The sequence below is a fragment of the Eretmochelys imbricata genome, chromosome 5, assembly GCF_965152235.1.
Source record: "Eretmochelys imbricata isolate rEreImb1 chromosome 5, rEreImb1.hap1, whole genome shotgun sequence".
NCBI lineage: Eukaryota > Metazoa > Chordata > Testudines > Cheloniidae > Eretmochelys > Eretmochelys imbricata.
In genome coordinates this window covers 61374935-61398240 of record NC_135576.1, presented here as the reverse complement: position 1 = coordinate 61398240, position 23306 = coordinate 61374935, and the positions used below count along the sequence as shown (strand labels likewise).

Below are 23306 nucleotides of genomic sequence, written 5' to 3'. Positions count from 1 at the left end.
CATCAGGGACAGGCTGGTGTGCCCCACTTGAATCACTTGCAAATGCAAGGTTCTTGGTCTCAGGACAATCTAAAACATCATATGAACATCTTGGAACTAAAAGCCATAGCATGGTGTTCCTTCCTTCCTCCAAGCCACCCAAACTGCAGACTTTGATGCACAACACCTCAGTGATACCCTATAGTGCAAATCTGAATTAATAAATAATATATATTCTGCAATACTTCAAGGAAAATGGGTGAAATTCTCAACCCCCCATTTTCTCAGTAAATGGGGCTTTATATGGGCCAGTAGGAACACTATTCTCCTCACTAACAGTGGCAAGGCACCAGCCATCCTGGCATCTGGTCCAAAGGCATCACTATTGTTGTGGTCTTGCTGAACATTACCTCTCAGTATTAAACACAGGGGTTTATAAACTATACTAATTAAAGACAGCTGACAAATACCCCTAGTTCAGAAATGTGGCAATGTTTTGTTTCTGGTCTCTCTTATGTTGGCAACCAATGCAGCCATATTAAGAATCACGTGAATTAAACATATATTTTTGGCACGTTTGAGGGCTCCATTGGTAGTGGCCAACATTAGTATCTTGACACTTGGGTATTTCCTTGTCTTAGAGAGAAGAGCAGAAGGAACTAGAAGCAGCTGGAGCCTATTAGTTTCCCAGGAGCCAACCTGGTGCATATAATAAGAAAAGGAATAATAAATCACTGGCTGACTGATGGAAAGGCTCATAGCTATACTGAGAGAAACAGTCTAATGCAAAGGACAAAAACTATGAGTTCTCTTGCTTGCTTAAAACTTAAGGAAAGGACTAAGGGACTTTTGTTTGTTTACCTTGAACCTGAAGACAAAGGAAATCAGAGACGTATTTTGTTTAGCCCCAAGCCCATGGATTTAGGATACCAGAAGAGCAAAATGTAAAAACAGTGTATCCTTGTGCACAACTTAGAAGAAATGTGATCATTTACATGGCAACTTGTGAAAAGTACGGATGATTTTTTTCCTGATAGGATCATACCTTGGGCACCACACATCCGCAGAGCATCAGAAGCTAAGTGGGTACCTAAGAGATCCACTGTGCTGTCATAAAGACTCCCTGCCTGGATATGGTGATGTTCATGTGTGGGGGGGCCATGGTGTGCTCATTTGTGATCTGAGAGTTCATCTGAGTTAGTCTTGTGAGGTAACTAGAGCTTAGGACTCAGGGGAACTCACCCTAGGACACAAGATGCCCATCAAACCAATCGGGTGGATATGTGGGCAGGTGTTAAAGAGATTTTCTGGACAAGGTACATAATCCTGGTTGTGATCCATTTAAACCCATAAACCTTCCTTGTCCTACCTATTTGTACATGGTACCACCACTTTGTTTAATTAATTAGGTTTTTAATTTAATCTTTAATTGCTTCTTTTTTACCTCAGTTTACCTAATTCAGAGAGCAGTTGTGGAAATTATAGATGAGATTAAGGATGAATTTCCAACCATAATTGGATTGCAACAGTCAAACCAGGTAAAGGTACTGAATTATTGTATTTCATTGTCATTGAAGTTCTGATAAAGGATTTTCCCCTTCTTGTTTAAAAATATTATGAATGTGTTTTATCTACCATTATTTAATAAGACATGCTCTGCTGAGGTTGATATTTCGTCATTAAATAGTTATTGGAGCAGGGACTGGAACCTGGGTCTGCCAGGTGGGTGCTCTAATCTCTGGACTGTAGAGTTATGTCTCACTCTTTCTCTGGTGGGGCTTCTCCACTTCCATTTTGTGCTGGGCCCAATCTGGAAAGTGGTCTCAGAATTGGACATTGTAGGTGAGACAGGCAGGGGAATGGCCTGAGCTGCTTTATGGCATCAGGATTTAGATGGCTCCATACATACCCACTGGCAAAAATAGGGGAATTTATCAGCAGAAATGTAGATGCCTAGGTAATTTGTGGGTTAGGTGGCAGCTGAGTGGAGGTTTTGAGAATCCTAACTTGAGAATCTTAAAACTGCCTCAAGTGGCAGTTAGATGCCCAAAAATGTTTGTGGATGCAGCCTGCTGTCCTCTATTCCTCATCTATGGAATGGAGATTAAAATTCCCCTATTTCACAGAGATGTTCTGAAGGTAAAATCCATTAAGGCTTGTGAGGTGCTCAGACTCTCTATTGTGATAGACCCTCAACTCCTTCTACACTTCCAATTCCACTGACACTGGCAAATCAGACTGTGAAGCAGGCATCAATTCCAATCCCTCTCATGTAGAAATAAAATTGGGAGAAGAAGGCCTGTAATAAATTATTGCCTGAAATACCCCAACATCTACTTCCTGTGTTCCTGGTCTCTGGCTGCGGAGCATCTTTGGCAGAAATTCCGTGACTAGGCTGACTTCTAACACTACAAATTCATTTTCTTCTTCAGTTCTGGCATCTTCCTAGCTAAACAACTCCACTTAACCAATTTAATTGAATCTCATGTCCACAATCCCAACCACCTCTGACCACTCCTCAAACCCTCTCCTCCTCCAACCTCCACTTCTCCCTGCACAAGTTCTTGCCAATTTCTTCCATGAGAAAATTTGACAAAATGCAATATGATCTTCCACCTCTTTTTCTACAATTCTCTCTTCCTCCTCCCTGTCACAGACACAGGAGTTTCTCATCTGTTCTCCTCCTCTAAGCCTTCCTCTTGCCCCACTGACCCCATCCCATCTGATTTCCCTCAGATTTCCCTCATACCCACTCTCATTCCTTCCCTTACTCTTCTTGACCTCTTGTGTGCCTCTGGCTCCGTTGACTGGAAATGAGGGCAGTCTAGCTTAGTGGTCAGAGCAGGCATCAGGAACCAAGGACTAGGGGCAGAGCCAGAGTCAGTAGTGGGAAGCCAGGGCCAAAGATCAAACCAAGGTCAGGAACTGAAGCAAGCAGGGTAACAGGCAAGGAGGGGTTGAAGGCAGAGGCAGGACAGGAATAAGGTAACAGGAGCAATCACAGTGGTGGGCATGAACGTTGAGCAGCCAGCAAGCTGCTGCTGCTACCCCCTCCAGCCAATCAGGTGGTGTAGCCAATCAGACAGCTGTTGTAGGCCAAAGGTATTGAGGAGGCTGCCTGGAGACTAGCTCTGCAGCAGGTCGTGATTCCTGACACTTTTTCCCCTCACGATACAAGCATGCTTTAGTCTCTCCCATCTTAAAAAAAATCCATCCTTGATCCAACATGCCTTTCCAGTTAGTGCCGCATCCTCCCTTTCACCTCTAAGCTCATTGAACATGCTGTTTACATTTGCTGTCTAGAGTCCTCTCTTCCAGTTCCATCCTAGACCCTCTCCAACTAGCTTCTATCCTTTGCGCTTAACTGAAACTTACTAATCCTCTTGAAATCTTGTCCTTCTGTGACTGTCCTTTCCTGATTCTCCTCCTACCTCTCTAATTGTTCTTTAGTGTGTCCTTTGGAAGATCCTCCTCATTTCCTCTCCAACTTTCTGTAGGGGCTCCACAGGGATCTGTTTTTCATCCCTTTCTTTTCTCCCTCCACGCTTATCTCTGAAATCTCATCCATAAATACAAATTAAACTACCATTTCGATGCTGATGACTCACAGATCTACCTCTCTACTCCAGGCCTGTCCCATTCTGTCTAAACTAAAACCATGGCCTGCCTCTCTGATTGGCTAAAATCCACAATGCAATATCAGTGCAAGTTCAGCATGGCTGAAACAGAGTTCTTAATCTTTTCCACTATGTTATCTTAAACTCAGACCTGTTTTTTCATCTTCCCATCCAGGCTATATCTAAATCTTGCTGTTTCTTTCCATACAACTACTTTTGAGATTTCCTGTCCATTTACACAGCTACAACTCTTGTCCAAGGTTTCATCTCACATCTCAATTGCTGCAACATCCTTCTCACTAGCCTCGATGAAGTAAACCTCTCCCTGCTCATATCTATGTAGAATGCTGATGCAAAGATCAATTTCCTTGCCCATTGCTTTGACCACATCACCTCGCTCTCTTTGAATCGCACCACTAGCTCCATCTTCTCTATTGCATCAAATATAAACAACTTATTTTCACTTTCAAGGCCCTTTACAACATATCACCACCCATCCTACCTATCATCCATTCACGATCAAAATGTCAGCTCCGACTTCTGAACAGGTCATGAGGCCAGCCTCCATCACCCACTCATTAATAACGTGAACACCTTTGTACTTTCTCCCATGCTGCCCCTCACACCTGGGAGATGCTCCCCATAAATATCCACAAAACTAACTCATTATCCTCCTTAAAAGTCTCCTTTTCCATTATACCTATTAAAAAAACTTTACAACGGTTAGGCTGCTGGCATGCAGAGACCACTGACAATCATGCTGACAAGTATCATCTAATTGTTTCCTTGCACTTCCCCATCTAACTCTCTGTGTCCATCTGTTGTCTCTTGTCTTATACTTGGATTGTAAGCTCTTTGGAACAGGGTCTGTCTTTTTGGTCTGTGTTTGTGCAGCACCTAGCACAATGGGATTCTGGTCCATGACTGGGGCTCCTAAGTTCTACAATAATACAAAATAATAATAGGAATAACACAGCAATGTCTATTGAATGTTATAATTTGTATTGCAGTAGTACCCAAAGGCCTCAATTAGGATTGGGATCCTGCTGTGCTAAGTAGTGACCCAAAGAGCTTAAAATATGATAGGCAACAAATGCCTTTTTCTATTGCCATTTAGGACTTGATCCTGCTCCTGCTGATGTCAGTGGGTGTTTTGCTATTTTAATAGGCTTGGGATCAGCCTTAAATGAACATGAAAATATTTATTATTTCACCTCTTATTGACATTGGCATCAATAATCCCCACTTTCTATTAGGGGACTAATATGACCGAAAGAGTGGCTACAAATGCCCCCTCCCACCTAATTATACTACTGCAAAGCTCCCATTTGGGGAGTTTTGCTTGAGTAAAGATTGCCACTGACTCAGGTGGGAACAGCACTACTAAACCTGTTTGTGGACACTGATAAAATGTAATTTACACTTCTTCCTTGACAACATGAGCTAAAGTGTGTACCATATACCATACATAATGGATATGGTGACATTTAGTCATTAGGTGCTAAGGGCATTGTGATACATATAAGAACAGCCATATTGGATCAGACTAATGGTCCAACTAGCCTAGTGTCCTGTCTTCTGACAGTGGCCAGAGACAGATGCTTCAGAGGGAATGAACATCACAGGGCAATTTATCAAGTGATCCATCCCATGTGGTCCAGTCCCAGTTTCTGGCAGTTGGAGGTTTAAGGACACCCAGAGCATGGGGTTGAGTCCCTGACCATCCAGGTGAACAGCTATTGATAGACCTGCCTTCCATGAACATATCTATTTCTTTTTTGAACCCTGTTATACTTTTGGACTTCACAACATCCCATGGAAATGAGTTCCACAGGTTGATTATGTACTGTGCGAAGAAGGATTTCCTTTTGTTTGTTTTAAACTTGCTGCCTATTAATTTAATTGGGGACCCCTAGTTTTTGTGTTACATGAATAGCTAAATAACACTTCCCTATTCTATTTCTCCATGACATTCATGATTTTATAGACCTATCATCTCTTTTCATCGTCTCTTTTCTAAAATGAACAGTCCAAGTCTTTTTAACCTCGCCTCAGATGGAAGTTGTTCCATACCCCCAATTGTTTTTGTTGCCCTTCTCTGTACTTTTTCCAATTCTAATATCTCTTTTTGAGATGGGCAACCAAAACTGCACAAAGTGGGCATACCATGGATTTATATAGTGGCATGATATTATTTTTTTGTCTTTTTTTTTTATCTATTCCTCTCCGAATATTCTGTTAGCTTTTTTGACTTTTGCTGTAAAGTGAGTGGATGTTTTCAGAGAACCATCCACAATGATCTCTTTCTTGAATGGTAACAGCTAATTTAGACCCCATCATTTTGTACATATAGTTGGGATTATGTTTTCCAATGTGCATTACCTTGCACTTATCAACACTGAATTGCATCTGCCATTTTCTCACCCAGTCACCCAGATTAGTGAGATCCTTTTGTAATGCTTTGCAGTCAGCTTTGAACTAACTATCTTGAGTAATTTTGCATCACCTGCCACCTTACTGTTCATCCTTTTTTCCAGATCACTTATGAATATGTTGAACAGCACAGATACCAGTACAGATTGGGGGACCCCACTATTTACCTCCCTCCATTGTGAAAACTCGCCATTTATTCCTACCATTTGTTTCCTATCTTTCAACCAGTTACTGATCTATGAGAGGACCTTCCCTCTTATCCTATGACTGCTTAGTTTGCTCAAAAACCTTTGGTGAGGGACCTTGTCAAAGACTTGCTGAAAGTCCAAGTACACTATATCGAGTAGATCATGCTTGTCCAAATGCTTGTTGATGCTATCAGATCATTCTAATATACGGGTGAGGCATGATTTCCCTTTAAAAATGCTGTGTTGACTCTTCCTTAACATATCATGTTTATCTATGTTGTCTGATAATTTTGTTCTTTACTACAGTTTCAATCAATTTGCCTGGTACTGAAGTTAGGCTTACTGGCCTGTAAGTGCCAGGATTGTACTTGGAGCCTTTAAAAAAAATATAAGTTACATTAGCTACCCTCCAGTTATCTTATACAGAAGGTGATTTAAGTGACAGATTACATACCTTAGTTAGTTTTGCAATTTCATATTTGAGTTCCTTCAGAACTCTTGGGTGACAACCACCTGGTCTTAGTGACTAATTTATCAATTTGTTCCAAAACCTCCTCTACTGACACCTCAGTCTGGGACAGTTCCTCAGACTTGTCACATAAGATCAGCACAGGTGTCGGGATCTCCCCCATAGCCTCTGCAGTGAAGACTGATACAAAGAATTCATTTAGCTTCTCTGCAGCAGCCCCATCTTCCTTAAGTGCTCCTTTAGCATCTCGGCCATCCTGGGGCCCCATGGACTGTTTGACAGGCTTCCAGCTTCTGATATACTTTAAAAAAATTGCAGTTAGTTTTTTTTTGACCTTAGCTAGTTCTTCAAATTTTTTTTTTTTTTGCCCTGCCTTTTACACTTGACAGAGTTTAAGCTTCTTTCTATTTTCCTCACTAGGATTTTACTTCCAATTTTAAAGGAATTTTTTTTTGGGGGGAGGGGACTCTAACAGCCTCTCTTACTCTGCTGTTTAGTCACGGTAGCACGGTCCTCTTACAGTTTTTAAAATGATTATTTAGGGCATACATTTCATTTGAGCCTCTGTTATGATGTTTTTAAAAAGTCTCCATGCAGTTTGCAGGCATTTCACTCTTGTGACTGTTCCTTTTAATTTCCATTTAACTAGCCTCCTCACTTTTGTGTAGTTCCCTTTTTTTAAATTAAATGCGACTGCGGTGGGTTTATTTGCATTCTCTCCCCCCCTCCCCATTATGTTAAATTTAATTACATTATGGTTGCAATTATATTCACCTCTTGAATTAGATCCTGTGTTCCATTTCAATGCACATTCCTTCCTAAATGTTTTGAGAACCTTACGTAGTTTTATTTTTTTTATTATCACATATAATAATAGTAATAGCCAATGGTACAAAACATTTAAGACAGATCCTCATCTGGTGTAAATTGTCATAGCTCCATTTATTTCAACAACTATGGCACTTTACATCTGAGAATCTACCCTGCATTTTTTTTCAAGCAACATTGTACAGGGTTTAGTTACAGGACTCCCATTGATGATTTTTTTTTTAATGGAAGTTGCACTTCTGACCAATATCAGATAAAATACAGGTCACTGCAGAGCACACAGAAACACGTCTTTGTTCCCTACATGTGTAAGATACAATTTCTCCCATATAGTTCAGTCACTGAAATTCATCACCCTCACTGAGCAAAATCCGAGTGGTTAGAATTGTGGAGGGAAGACTGCTATGGAATGCTCATACTTAGATCTTTCTCACACCGTCATCCTGTGGCCAGGCTATTATGCCAGTGTATGGACAGGAAGAATGACTGCTGCTACATTGTACCTAGCTACTTGGATCATTGTATCCCTCTAATTATAGATCATGTGGTCCATTATAGAGCCGACACAGAGCTCCCCTATAGAGTGTGAAGGAGAGGGTTCAGAGAATCCTCCACAATCTCTCTAACCACAGTACAATCACCACGGGGCAGAAATAGTGCTAAGGGCTTTGTGCTGCTTCCCCCACCATCACCACCACACTGGGTAAATTTCACACTAATCAATTGATTAGGTTTTCTTTAACATTTGGTTGAATCCCATTGGGCTGTAGGATATAAGGTCAGGTTTCTAAAAGAAGCCAGGATGAAAGATTTTTGTAAGGCTTTGTTACTTGTAATATGCTAATGCCCAAAGGCTCCAATCAGTACTGGGCCCCCTTGATCTTTAAATCAATATTTGAGGACATCAGTAACTCAGCCAGAGGTTATGGGCCTATTACAGAAGTGGAAGGGTGAGCTTCTGTGGCCTGAAAAGCACAGGAAGTCCAACTAAAAAATCAGGATGATGCCTTCTGGTCTTAAAGTCTGAGACTCTATGATAATTTGTACTATTACTAAAAACTGGCAAGCTAAGTGTCCTGGAAGAAGTGGGTGAAGAGGAGGAAAGGAGGGATTTGAAGGGGAGAGTAGAGGCTTTATTTTTCAGCTCAGGAATGACATTCCATGCATAAGTGGCATCATGGAAGAAAGATGTTTGCGGGAGAAGTGGACTCAGGCAAGGCTGGCATTGTCAGAGCAGGGGGCAAGGGAAAATGCATTCAGAGATGAGCAGATGAGTAGAACATATTTTAAAATGTTTACAAATATTGAAGTAGAATATGCCTCTATCTTAAGCATTTCGAATATGCCCATCATTGTATTACCAGGGGGCAATGTGGTAACTGAAATCAATAGGTAAATCACCAACAATAAACCATTAAACTCTTTTGGTCCATATCAAGTGTAATCTCAGTTTAATCGGATACATCCTCTATTAGGCTCTTTATGTTCTGAGCTGATAGACTCTCTCAGCTAGAACACCTGCATCTCCAAATTTATATATTTAGGTTTGCTTTTGATGCTGAGTCTGATGGAAAATAGGGTGAGCTCTGCAAGATGACAGAGCCTCCTGGGAGATGCTGACACCATCAACATCCACAGAAGTAAAGTACTTCTCAAATTCAGATGATAGCAGCACTTTCCTGTTTGCTAAGCCACTGTAGGAGGGGGAATACTGCAAAGGCCATACACCTATTACAGGAGAAGGGTAGTCTTGTGTCCACTGGCCAAACAGGAGCTACAAAAGATTTTTCTTCTAGATGCTAACTGTGCTATATAAATGCATGTTGTTTCCCAAGACATTAAAAGTGTAAAACATTCTGGTACTTTATATATGAACACGGGGCAGGATTATATCTTCCTATGTGTTTATAAAGTGTCTTGGATGTTGCCACAAATCAAGTAATTATACATGTTCATTAGTTGTAGAGTTAAATGAAGAATGATAACTGAGCTTTTAATAAAATCGCTTGTATCTCTGCATAGCCTCAGTATCAAAGGATTATCTTTGGAATAGCCTTTCACTCTCCATAAAGTCATGATATTCTAAGAAATTCATTTTAGAATCATATGCCATATTATTTCTCAAACACTTCCCTTTCAGGAAATTGTTCCCATTCTACAAGCATCCAGATCAGTTGTGGCAAGTGCATTCTCTTCATCTCCTGGAGTAAGAGTTATTAATGGGCTAAACAGAATATCAACATCTTCAAAATCTGTTGCCAAAGTCTTGCAGCCACAACTTGTTCAACATTTTGCAGAGTTAAATACTATGTCTCATCGTCTTCTGAAAAATGTAAACACACCAAAGCAGCCTCTCTATAAAAATCAGGTATGGGAGCATTAGTTCAAATGCTTATTATTTAGGACCTATTCTGACATTCTTTACCTGCAATGTATATCAGGTTTTCCAACTACTTCCAATTAAAAGTTCTGTTCCACAGCTCATTCAAGTTACTGTGTGCAAAACTGGAATCTTTACTATCTTTATCTCATTTTCCCCTATGAATACTTTCACCTCTATTACACAGTAATTCATATGGGCACAAATCCTGAAACCATTGGTTTGTCCTCATTCAGTTAACATGCTGGGCCAAAATAGTAGGCATTTTGCCTGAATAAGGACTGTATACAAACAGATCCCGATTGCACCCAATATCTGCAAGTGGAGAGGCCCCTGCATAGGTGGTTCTCCTCCTTCCACATGGAAAGAGACTTTAGCCAGCTCTGCAGCAGCATTAACTCTCCTCCTCCATCACTACTTTCTCCTATAAGCTACAGAAGGCCTGCTGAGTCAGAAGAATAGGCAGGCTGGTAGATGGGCTGTAGTGGATGCCACCCCTTTATGCTTGTGATTCCTGTATGTTCCAGTGACCCACACAGATGACAAAATGAATGTAAATATAGACATTACAGAAGTGGATATAGATATAGGAAACTGCTGTTAAAACATTGTCCTATTGAGCAGCATTGATATTTTGGCAGCAAAAACTGTTTTAAAAAATTATTTTTCCTTCAGGGTAGAACATTTTCCCTGTTCGATGTGATCTCCTATCCAGCAAAGACTGCTCTCACCAGCATAATGTGTGCTTCCTATGCAGCACTAATTTATGTGGTAAGTATACGCTTCTTAGTTTTGCACCTGATTCTGCCACCCTTACCCACAGTGAGTAGCGCCTTACTCCATATGTGAAACCAATAGGACTATGTGCAGCATAAGGTACTATTTAGTGGGTAAAGGGGACAGAATCAGGCATTTTTTGATCAATTCAGTTCCTTAATATTCATGCTATAGTAATGTAGCCATCAGAATAAGATTTAAATGCTGTCATCAACAATAAGAAAAGGAGTACTTATGGCACCTTAGAGACTAACAAATTTATTTGAGCATAAGCTTTCGTGAGCTACAGTTTATGCTCAAATAAATTTGTTAGTTTCTAAGGTGCCACAAGTACTCCTTTTCTTTTTGTGAACTAACACGGCTGCTACTCTGAAACCTGTCATCAACAATAAGCATTTCAGTTTTCTCTCTGCTCTTTTCATACAGGTAGCTGCATGACAGGTGCAATGAAATGGTTATTTTTACTCAAGTTGCATTTGAGTAAAAATATATGCTTTGTACATGTTTAGGCAGCCTTGCAAACTTGGTCCCAAACCAAGGCATAAAAATCTACTCCCCTGTCTTCCGCTATATTGATTGATAATGGAAACTAATGATATTTACTCACTTATTTAAAAAAATTAAAAGAACCCAAAAACCCAACTACTTACCCTAGATAAGTGGGACGCTATTATTTTTCAATGCTGCATTAAATTGTCTCATGAATTTGTGGCTAATGATTTGCTGATTCTTTACTCAAGATTATTTGCCCCTCTGACCCATCCCCTCTAACCTGTCTCATAGACTTTAAGGCCAGAAAGACCCACCATGATAATCTAGTCTGACCTCCTGCACATGACAGGCCACAGAACCTCCTCATTCACCCACTCCTGTCACAACCTCTGAGTTACTAAGCTACTCAAATGTTCATTTAAAGACTTAATTACACAGAACCCATCATTTACTCTAGTTCAAATCAGCAAATGATCCATGTTCCATGCTGCAGAGGAAGGTGAAAAAACCCCTGGATCTCGGTCACATTTCCCAACTCAAACATGGCAATCAGTTAGATGCATGGAGTGAAAAATACTGTAGGCAGGTATAAATATACAGCACATGAAAAGATGGGAGTTGCCTTACCAAGGGGGTGACGGGGTCAGTGCTAATGAGGCCAATTCAATCAGGCTGGCTATGGCCCATTCCCAACAGTGGACAAGGCGTGAGTGTCAACAGAAGGAAAATTACTTTTTGTAGTGACCCAGCCACTCCCAGTCTTTATTCAGGCTTCATTTGGTGTCAAATTTGCAAATTAATTCCAGCTCTGCAGTTTCTCATTGAAGTCTATTTTTGAAGGGGTTTTTTTGTAGAAGAATGGCTGCTTTTAAGTCTGTTATTGAGGGTCCAGGAAGATTGAAATGTTCTCCTACTGGTTTTTGAAGGTTACAATTCTTGATGTCTGATTTGTGACCATTTATTCTTTTGTGTAGAGACTGTCCGGTTTGGCCAATGTACATGGCAGAGGGGCATTGCTGGCACGTGATGGCACGTTTCCCATTGGTAGATGTGCAGGTGAACAATCCCCTGATGGTGTGGCTGATGTGGTTAGGTCCTATGATGGTGTCCCTTGAATAGATATGCAGACGGACTTGGCAACAGGGTTTGTTCCAGGGATTGGTTCCTAGGTTAGTGTTTCTGTTGTGTGGTGGGTAGCTGTTGGTGAGTATTTGCTTCAGGTTGGGGGGCTGACTGTAAGCAAGGACTGGCCTGTCTCCCAAAGTCTGTGAGAGTGGGGGATCATCCTCCAGGATAGGTTGTAGATCCTTGATGATGTGCTGGAGGGGTTTTAGTTGTAAGTATTTACAGTAATACATTCTATAGGAGAAATTTGTAATAGTAATAACTGTTTGTTTAAATATTTGATAGACATAATGGCATTGACCCTGTGAGCAAATTCACTTAGCTACAACTGTACAAAGTGTGTGGCTGCTGTGGTGATGTATAAAGGCTTGATCCTATGAAGTGCTAAACATAGTAGCCTTGATTCAACAGCACTTAAGCCTCTGCATAATTTTAAGCACATATATAGTCTTACTGAATTTGCTGGGACTATTCATATGCTTAACTGTATTAGATTGTGGCCAAAGTGGTCAGCACCTTGAAGCATTGAGTCCTTTATTACTAAGATATTGGTATGTATTAAAAAACTTCAAAATAAAGGGTACTTCTTGTTCATTTCAAATGTCATACAGACAGTAACTAAACTATATACCTTTATTGTATGTAGGCAGTCTCTATTAACACAGTATTAGGGAAAATAAAAAACATTGTTGAAGAAGAAAAGGCCTCAAGAGAAAACACTAAGAATAAGGAAGAAAAAGATGTATTCTCCAAATATGAAGATTTAGCAAGTTACACTGTGCCCTCTCCAGAGAAGCAAGTCTTTTCTGAATTTCCTGTTGATTCAACTAAGAGCAGCATTCACATCCTACATTCTGCACTGGATCAAGATACAGTACTTAGTAGTGGTAACTGAAGCTCAAACAGGTTTGTGAGCTTTTTGTTAGTGCATTAAATGTGAAAAGAAAGACACTTATATACACAGAATTTACATTCTCTATTTGTTAATAAAATAATTCATACAAAAACTTAATATCTTCAGAGTACCTTGACTAGTGAAAGGAAAAAAAAGTCTATCTAGGTATGGCTGAGGGCCTTACTATGAATGTTTTTAGTGCCATGTTCTATAGGATGTAAATTTCTCACTGACACAAACTGTTTAAATTTCATTGATTATGCAAGTTAAAAAAATCCGATGCTTTTAAGTGTAGAGTCTAGTGGGTTCCTTTTATACCAAATTCCACAAATCTGGCCCATGTCTAAGTGCATTTTTCTAGCAGATGGTCACTGACTATATTGGATTAATGTATACTTTGTTTCCTTTACTGTGGTTCAGCCTGCCAAGGATGTTTCTCTCTGATTTTTCCCTTTACCCAGACTTTTCTCATCTCCTGTCTTGATTCACTGGACTAGGATGTTTGACTTCACAAAATGTTATGAAGTTTAAAAATAACCATATCCAATTGTGTCAGAACTATGAAAAGAGATTATCTTTGCATTTTACCCAAAGCATTAACAGAATACTCTCCTCTGTGTCCCATTGTTGTTGAGAGGCCACACACTCTTATGTTTCATGTTTAAATTTCTTTACAACTTCAGAAGCCAGATTTTAATGAAGTGAGGCCCAAGGTCCACAAGCACCACCTTAATCTAGCATTTAAACACACCCCATTACTCCTTAGTCCATGCAAATACATGATGTACAAGTACAGCTCTAATTTTGTATAAACAGATCTACCCATCTGATGGGTTAACCCCCACTGACATACTGAGGTACCCACCTGTTTCCCCTTACACTGTCCTGATGAGCCAGGCCCTCAAGCCTCCTCCAGCATACACCCAGGCAGGGACACACCCAGCTTCAGAAAGACGGGAGACACTGAAATCAGCTCTGCATGGGAAGGCTTCACTAAAGAAATGCCCAGCACTCAAGTGCACATCCCCCCTGGAGTGTAAACCCAAAATTATACTGTCTTGCACTGTACAGAGAACTGTACAGTAGCATAAGCTCATGAAATTCACTCCCTTCCTCAATATGGAGGAAGATGTGCACAGTTTTCCCCCCCGATCCCCCAGTTATAAGTTCCACAAACTGGTTCCAGAGAAAACAAAAAGTTTATTAACTACAAAAGATATCATTTAAAACCTAAGGGATCGCAAACAGATCAAAGCAGATTACCCAGCAAATAAAACAAAAAACACAATATAAGCTTAAGATACCAAAAAAAGAAACTGGTTACAAGTAGTAGTTTCTCACCCTAAATATTATTTTGGGCAGATTGCAGAGGCTCTTGAAGGCAAGCTGCTCTTGTTTGCAGCTTGAAACTCTACTCTCACAGGCCAGACATCTTTCCAGCCTGGGCTCAGTCCTTCTCCCCACCCCCCTTTGTCTTTTCCTGCACTCATTGTGGGTGGGGATTCAATGAAGAATGAATGCTGATTAATCCTCCCCAGCCTTAAATAGCTTTTACATATGGCAGGAATCCTTTGTTTTCCAGTGTGGTTCCCACCACCACCACCACCACCCTCCGTGGAAAAATACTGGTATTCTACCATGGAGTCTAGTACCAGGTGACAATCACATGACCCTGCAGTATCAAAGCAGCCATGAGTCAGAGGTTGTTTGTAACATCCCAGGAAAGCTTCTGAGGAAGGTGGGAGATTAGTATCTTCAAAGACCTATTGTTCTCCCTAATGGTCCATTGACTGGTCCCCAGCTAGCCAGCCAAACTGGTTGCATTCTGTCTGGTGGGCATTCCCCAGGTGCAAACGCTTTTGTAGTACAGATGTATTCAATGGAGTCAAGATTCCTAACTTTAGATACAAAAATGATACATGCATACAAATAGGATAATCAAATTCAGTAAATTGTAACTTTTCCAACAATATTTCACATGCCTTATCTTGCAAGAATGCTATAATATTATAACAATAGTTTATGAAAAATATGGGGTGTAGCGTAACACCACCCTTCAACAGATTCAACTATACCACTTAAAACAAAGATGGCCCAGTACTCTGATTAGATCAGCACCTGGATGAAGAATAGTTGGTTGAAGCAGACGCTGAGCAAGAAAAAGAATATGTTGGTGGGCAAAGAAAAGCACTATGAAGAATTTACAGGAACGAGGCAAATACCTTCCTCTGACTAAAGGTATATGTTCCTAATTGATGAAGTCACTCTGTAGTTTATGAATGTTCCTGGATTCCTCAATGATGCTAAGCTTTTGCATAACACAAAATATGAGTTATGCTTTCTACCAGCTCCAGTTGCCTATGAGATTCCATATCATCCTGGCAGACAGACAGTGACCTGCCCTCAGTTATTCACACCTTTGCCAGCTCCTATCTGGACCACCATAATGCAATATACCTGGGCCTGAAGCCTTCAATGCTTAGGAAACTCCACTAGTACCAAATGTTGCAGCACATCTCAACAACATTGGCTACCATAAGCACATCAGCCTTGTGCGCCACTCTCTACACTGACTTCACCCAGAATACTGAATCAAGTTCAAGGTCTTGGTACTTATCTTGAATGGCCTGACCCCATAGTATCTGAAAGATCTCCTAAAGTTCTGGGATAAGTACTGTGCTTGACAACTCTGATCCTCAGGCACAATGGGGCTTTCTACCATATGAGCAAAGCTCATGTGTCCAAGAGGCACAGCTTTCTCGGGGACTAGTCAGACTGTGGAATGAACTGCCCCAGTGCCTCTATCACAAACTTTGCTACTTTCTGCTCCAAGTTCTAGGTACACGCTTCTTTGAACTGCCTTATCCAAGATACCTTCTGTCAAGGTTCCTTCCCCACTCTGAACTCTAGGGTACAGATATGGGGACCTGCATGAAAGACCCACTAAGCTTATTCTTATCAGCTTAGGTTAAAAACTTCCAAGGTACAAACTTTGCCTTGTCCTTGAACAGTATGCTGCCACCACCAAGCGTTTTAAACAAAGAACAGGGAAAGAGACCACTTGGAGATGTCTTCCCACAAAACATCCCCGCAAGCCCTACACCCCCTTTCCTGGGGAAGGCTTGATAATAATCCTCACCAATTGGCACAGATGAACACAGACCCAAACCCTTGGATCTTAAGAACAATGAAAAATCCATCAGGTTCTTAAAAGAAGAATTTTAATTAAAGAAAATGTAAAAGAATCACCTTTGTAAAATCAGGATAGTAAATACCTTACAGAGTAATCGGATTCAAAATACAGAGAATCCCTCTAGGCAAAACCTTAAGTTACAAAAAGACACAAAGGCAGGAACGTACATTCCCTCCAGCACAGCTTATTTTACCAGCCATTAAACAAAAGAAAATTTAACACATTTTCTAGCTAGATTACTTACTAATTTAACAGGAGTTGGAAGGCTTGCATTTCTGATCTGTTCCTGGCAAAAGCATCACACAGACAGAACCCTTTGTTCCACCCTCTCAAGATTTGAAAGTATCTTGTCCCCCCATTGGTCATTTTGGGTCAGGTGCCAGCGAGTTTACCTTAGCTTCTTAACCCTTTACAGGTGAAAGGGTTTTGCCTCTGGCCAGGAGGGATTTTATAGCACTTGTCAAGGTTCTTCCCCCACTCTGAACTCTAGGATACAGATGTGGGGACCTGCATGAAAAACCTCCTAAGCTTATCTTTACCAGCTTAGGTCAAAACTTCCCCAAGGTACAAAATATTCCACCCTTTGTCCTTGGATTGGCCGCTGCTACCACCACCAAACTAATACTGGTTACTGGGGAAGAGCTGTTTGGACACGTCTTTCCCCCCCAAAATACTTCCCAAAACCTTGCACCCCACTTCCTGGACAAGGTTTGGTAAAAAGCCTCACCAATTTGCCTAGGTGACTACAGACCCAGACCCTTGGATCTTAAGAACAATGAACAATCCTCCCAACACTTGCACACACCCCCTTTCCTGGGAAATGTTGGATAAAAAGCCTCACCAATTTGCATAGGTGACCACAGACCCAAACCCTTGGATCTGAGAACAATGAAAAAGCATTCAGTTTTCTTACAAGAAGACTTTTAATAAAAATAGAAGTAAATAGAAATAAAGAAATCCCCCCTGTAAAATCAGGATGGTAGATACCTTACAGGGTAATTAGATTCAAAACATAGAGAACCCCTCTAGGCAAAATCTTACGTTACAAAAAAGATACACAGACAGAAATAGGTATTCTATTCAGCACAGTTCTTTTCTCAGCCATTTAAAGAAATCATAATCTAACACGTACCTAGCTAGATTACTTACTAAAAGTTCTAAGACTCCATTCCTGGTCTATCCCCGGCAAAACAGCGTAAGACAGACACACAGACCCTTTGTTTCTCTCCCTCGTCCCAGCTTTTGAAAGCATCTTGTCTCCTCGTTGGTCATTTTGGTCAGGTGCCAGCGAGGTTACCTTTAGCTTCTTAACCCTTTACAGGTGAGAGGAGCTTTCCCCTGGCCAGGAGGGATTTCAAAGGGGTTTACCCTTCCCTTTATATTTATGACAGCACTGTATACAGAAAGGTGGTTACCCTTCCCTTTATATTTATGACACCCTCTGATAAGTGTTTACATTTTTAAAATAGTCCAAAACCAAAATTCTACATGACACATCCAATTTTCCTCCAGAGGAAAGGGTGACAGAGAACTCACATATGTCATGTTGGTTAACTGATTATTGGAATGTGCTCAGGCACTACCATGATGAAGGAGACAAAAGTACTTATTTAGAACAGAACTGGGGTAATTGCACACACAAAAGTAACCATGCAAAAGCACATTACAACACACAAATGCTTTGTACATCACTTTATGAAACTCTGGTCCTATGTGTTAAGAAGATAAAATAATAGGTTTTTCTCCTGACCTGTAAATATAATATTTTTTTAAAAATATCTCCCAATTACATTGAAATTATTATAGTTCTAAACTATTTAATGTATACAAAAAATTCTATCCTTCAACGGATATTTACCATAACATTTCAAGATGTTTTTATAAACTAATTAAATGCAATAGTATAATAATCCTCCTCCTAAAAGTTAAAAGATTTATACTATAGGAATGGAAGATTTAATACTTCAAATATTACAAACTAGTCTAATGTACATACATTAAACTTGTATTTTATTAAAGACAAATATAAAACTGCACTGGCACAATGCTAACTCATTCTAAAGAGGGTCTTGAACTTTTGTTTATGATCTTACTCATTTCTACATTACTTAATGCTCTAATAGCAATAAGATTAACACTGGTATTTCATTATATTAACATCTAGAAAAAATCTGCATATCATCCTGATATACTGATGATGCCTTGTACACACACACACTGATATTTTGCATTATGGCCACTGATTTTGAAGTTCAGGATGTGCATTATTTTTTCATATCAGAACTTCCAGTCTTTTTGTACTTATCAGCATAGTAATCAGAGTCACAGCTGATAGATAAGTCAGAAGGAGTCACATAAACACTTCCATTGTCTACAGTAACCTTGTGAGTTCTTTGCTTTATTCCTTTTGATCGCCATTTTGGTGTTGCTGATGGTTCTGTAGGGTTTACGGCTTGATCTAATCCTTCTCCTGTTGCCAAAGCAATTTTATACTTATGCCAAGGGCAAATAATGCAGGGCTGTCCATTGACATCCTGCGGAAAAAATTAGGACAACCCACAAATCTTACTCTTCTCTATGAAATATCTCTAGACCAACACACAGCTTTGTGGACTAGTTTTAATGCCCTGTACTGCCATGGCAGGAACACCAGGTTCTGTTTTTAAAATTAACAACTGGAATACCAAATCAGATTACTGATCCAGCTAGCACAGCCTGTTTGCAACAGTGACCAATGTCAGAAGATTCAGAGGAAAACCCATAATGCCCCTAACTGGCAATAATCTATCATAATGGGATGTGTGTGCATAGATGACAGGGATTCTTTCAGACTCCAGATAATAAAGATAATAGCCATTTTTTATTTTCAACAGTGTGACTGGAGATGCTTTTACTTACTCACATTTTGACATACACCACATCTCTCTATGATGTGCAAACACAAAGCATGCTGTCAGTGTTTTATAAAGTAAGTGTCTCTAGTAAGTGCCTAATAATAAATGATTATTAAACTATTTGTCTCAAAAGTACCTGAACTTGGCCTCCTGTCCCTCAAGCCAGCAGGGAGTTGAGAGCATTGTGGACATTGAAAAATTAAGGACTGTTAGAGAGAGAGGGCCAAATTTTGCTTTCAGCTATACCAGTGTAAATCCAAAGTAACCCCACTGATTCCAGTAGAATTACTGCAGTGTTACCAAGAACATTATTTAGCCCAAAGTGAGAGAATAATATAAAATTGGTATTAAAATGTAAAAAGATTCTGAATAATTGTGTGTGTTATTTTTAGAATGTTACATACCTCTATCTCTCCAAGATGTAAAGGACCTCCTGCATCTGAAACATAGTGGAATATGGAATTAGAGTCAACACTCACACTAGCTTACTTTAAAATTGTTACATAAACACCAAGATGAAGAGTGCAAACAATCTTACGGTAACAGTAACGGTCCATGGCATAAAATTTCCCTTCATGGTAGAAAACGACAACTTCTCTGTCATGGACACTAGCTGTTATTCTTTGGGACTGTTTTATGTCTTCTTCCTTACCAGCATATACAGGAGCATCAGCCTTCACTTTATCAGGTGTTTCAACTGAGCTGTGCAAATCCATGTCCTTTAGTTAAAATAGTAAAAAGCCACTTTATAAAACAATTAAAGTTTAGGGTTTCTAAACAAGGACACTTTGGATACCAAGTCATTCATAAAGATATTTAACCAAAATATCATAAGCAAAAGTTTTGGTGAAAATATATCTGTATTATATTAATAAAACATCCCTGCTTCATAACAATGTATATCCAGTCTGTTAGATAAAAGAACAAATGTCATGGTACCTATTAATTAAAAGTTCATTACTAGACTGAGGGCTTGGGTAACAGCAACACTGCAGTTGGGGCAAAATGAGACTTAGATTCTAAACCTCTTTTAATTCATTTATGCCAATCCCCCAAAAAAACTCCATATAAACAAAAACAAATGTGCTAAAACTATTTTTTAGATCATGTCCAGGTTGGGGATATACACGGATTTAAAAAAATAAAAGGGTTAAAGTTTACATGCAAAAGAAAAACCAAGTTAAAAAAAAAGTCTTTGTATGTACAGAGAAGAATGGGCACAAGGGAGGGTAGAGGGGACTAACCAAAGTGGGATAGAATCAAGCTCTAAATGGGATAAAAGCAATGTAGCTCCTCAGCAACACATCAAGTCACATCAGTACCTTAGATCCATACTAGAGCATGACGGAGATGAAGAATGAAGAAATGAAGTTGCAAAGTAATGAGAGCAGCACCAATTCCCTCTATAGCTCCATCACATCCAGGCCTCCTCTGTGTATCAGCTCTGATAAGTGCTTCTTTACTGAAAAAGGCTTTCTAAAAGACAGTGGAACTGGTCTGAACAGCAAAAAAAGGCAGTCTTTGTGTGGGACACAACATGGCTGAAGTGAACTTTGCAAGAACTGAAAAGAGGAAGGCTGTGGCTGGGCTGATAACAGAAGATAAGAGTTGTTTGCTTCTTTACTCCTTATAATTATCTCATAGCTGCCTTCTCCAGAAGGCATTGTGGAGTCACACTCATTTAAAACAGCATTTAGAAGTTTTTTATAACATTCCTATGTTAATTCACGCATGGCAAACAAATAATTCTAAATCAAATATGCATGTCACAGCCCCTGCAGGCTGGTGTAAACACCATGGTACTTTCCAGGCTACTTACAAGCTGATTATGCATAAATCTAATAGCAGTACGGCTCCTTCAGGCAGCCCCATCCATTTGTGTTTCAGCTCATGCCATGTTTCTATTTCTAGCTAAGATTTTATCGTAATTATTAGTCACAGGAATACATTATCCTGAGAATTACTCACTTCTTTCACAGCTTGCTTTGTAAATAAGCATAGTACAAAATATTCTGAAGACTGTGAACTGTAAACTCCTGATCTCTAATATCACTGATTCAGTATGTAACCTTCAGCAAGTCACAGAGGCCAAAATTTTCAAATACAGTGCCTACAATTAGGCATTCTCATCCTCACGAAGGTGCTTGATTCTGCATGATGATCAGCACCCAAAACTCCCACTAAGATTGATGGGAGTTTTAGCTGCTGAACACCTCTGACAATCAGGCCACATGTATTTGGTTGCCTAAATGTAGGCATGCACCCAAGTTTGATTCAGACTTAAAAAGGCTTCAGCTCAGCCTCTGATTTTGCTGGCATGTTTTGGCACCCACATTTAATAGCTGGGGCAAGTGCGAACATTTAAACATTAAATGTCACTTTGAGGCACAATCAGGCTGATATGTAAATACTAGCATATGTGCTTACAATTAACTGCAGGACCAAAACTGTCCCAACAAACGGCAGGTCCTCCAGAGAAAGCCCTTGAGACTGACCATCTGAATCTGAGTATAAGTCTGTTAAGAAGCACTGTGGCCGAGGAAGGGTTTCTAGCACTGAGGGAGAGAGCCAAGGGATTCTTGCCAAGGGCAAACTATAATTAGACCCTTTTTTCAGCCCACTAATGGCGACTCTCAGCTGGGAGCTGGTGGTGAGCATGGGAAGAACTAGCTGGAAGTCGATATTCTGACTCTGACAGATGGGAGGAGGCAGGCTCCTTGCCCACTGGGAGCAGCAGAGAGGGGGGATTCCACATCGCATGACAGAAACCTAATGAAAACTCCACTCCAGCCTTCCTCTGGTGTCCTTCCTCCTCATCCTCTCTGTGCCTGGCTGGAGTGCTTCCTAGCCCCCGCCAGGAGCAGCAGCTCTCTCCTCAAAACACTCAGCTACCAGTTAACTGCCAGCCACTGAAGTGCTACGGAAAGAGGAGTGGCCGAGCCAGCTTCCCCCTCCACCAGCCGCTGTGAGCGCTCTAGTTTTCTGGCCGCTCCTCGGGGCAGGCCCGCGCCCTCAAGTTTCCATCCAGCATCTCCTGCCCCGCAGCCCTGCCAGGCCGAGGGGAGCGTGGCCCCAGCCCCACCCCGGCTCCCACCGCCTGAGCAGAAAACAGGGAGCGCCATCGCCCGGGCCCCCATGCTCGGTGCGAGCAGCAGGCTCAAGGGCTAGGCGCGGGCGGGAGCTCTCTGGGTCTGGCCGGCGGAGGGGACACAACGGTGCCGGTACAATTGGGGCCTCGCGCGAAGCGGGAGCACCCGGGGAGAGCCCGCTCCGTCAGTTCCCCGGCCGGGCTCAGCCCACGGTTCGCAGCCGCGACGGGGCTCACCAGCCCCACCTTTAACCGCCGTTGGTGTTCGCGCCTGGCGCGAGCCCCGCAGCTGACAGAGCGGACAGAGCTCTGGACCGGGCGGAGGAGCGGGGAGTCACGCGCACAACCTAGGGCGCTGACTGATCATGACGGTAGCGCTGCCTCAGCGCGCTCTGGAGCCCAGCCGTCACTACCCTGCAGACAGCCCCTCTTCCAACGTGCGTCACGCACAGCCGGGCCGCGAGGCATCGCTGCGCCGCCGCAGCCAGCCTCAGGGCCCACCGCCTCGGGAGACTACAACTTCCGGCAACCGCCGCGCTCGAGCACAGACTATAACTCCCGGCAAGCACCGCGACCGCTCAGACTCTGATAGGTCGCATAACAGAACACGCGCCACGCGTTCTCCGCCACTAGAACCGGCCTCTACGCACCCATGTAAGGGTCCAGCAGCGGCGAGACACGCTTCCACCACAGAAGGGCTGCGAAGTAACACGTGACCAGAGACCTACCAGGTTATTGGAGCCCTGAGCACCACGTGACACGTGACGAGCGCATATCCTGCATGACTCGCGGGAATCCCGGCGATGGAGCTAATCTCCATTGCCCCCTAGCGGGGAGGCTGAGTACTGCGCGCTGAACGCTGTGTGGACTGGCACGGCCGGGAGATGTGAGGGTCGCATCTGGCCAGTGGGGCGAGGAAGCACAGTATGCGCGGCCCTTGCTGGCGCT

General features: G+C 41.5%; 2 protein-coding genes across 2 annotated transcripts; one reads left to right on the top strand and one right to left on the bottom strand.

Annotated features, from left to right (window-relative positions):
• The first annotated feature begins 1139 nt into the window (after positions 1-1139).
• Positions 1140-13183, top strand: SPATA9 (spermatogenesis associated 9). Its single transcript, XM_077818017.1, has 5 exons — positions 1140-1295; positions 1429-1517; positions 9655-9882; positions 10570-10665; positions 12935-13183. Exons 1-5 carry the CDS (start codon positions 1235-1237, stop codon positions 13181-13183), a joined length of 723 nt encoding a protein of 240 aa, XP_077674143.1. The 5' UTR covers positions 1140-1234.
• Positions 13184-14363: 1180 nt separating this feature from the next.
• RFESD (Rieske Fe-S domain containing) lies at positions 14364-22598 on the bottom strand. Its single transcript, XM_077817211.1, has 4 exons — positions 20593-22598; positions 19809-19989; positions 19675-19709; positions 14364-18910 (listed from the first exon to the last, which is right to left on the bottom strand). Exons 2-4 carry the CDS (start codon positions 19984-19986, stop codon positions 18641-18643), a joined length of 483 nt encoding a protein of 160 aa, XP_077673337.1. The 5' UTR covers positions 19987-19989; positions 20593-22598; the 3' UTR covers positions 14364-18640.
• Between the last annotated feature and the right edge of the window lie 708 nt (positions 22599-23306).

Coding starts and splice junctions, on each gene's coding strand:
- SPATA9 (XM_077818017.1), top strand. CDS start 1,235: ATGCCCATCAAACCAATCGGGTGGATATGTGGGCAGGTGTTAAAGAGA. Junction 1,518..9,654: donor GATTGCAACAGTCAAACCAG/GTAAAGGTACTG, acceptor CTTCCCTTTCAG/GAAATTGTTCCCATTCTACA. Junction 9,883..10,569: donor AGCCTCTCTATAAAAATCAG/GTATGGGAGCAT, acceptor TTTTTCCTTCAG/GGTAGAACATTTTCCCTGTT.
- RFESD (XM_077817211.1), bottom strand. CDS start 19,986: ATGGATTTGCACAGCTCAGTTGAAACACCTGATAAAGTGAAGGCTGAT. Junction 19,710..19,808: donor CATGGACCGTTACTGTTACC/GTAAGATTGTTT, acceptor ACTATGTTTCAG/ATGCAGGAGGTCCTTTACAT. Junction 18,911..19,674: donor TACATCTTGGAGAGATAGAG/GTATGTAACATT, acceptor TTTTTTCCGCAG/GATGTCAATGGACAGCCCTG.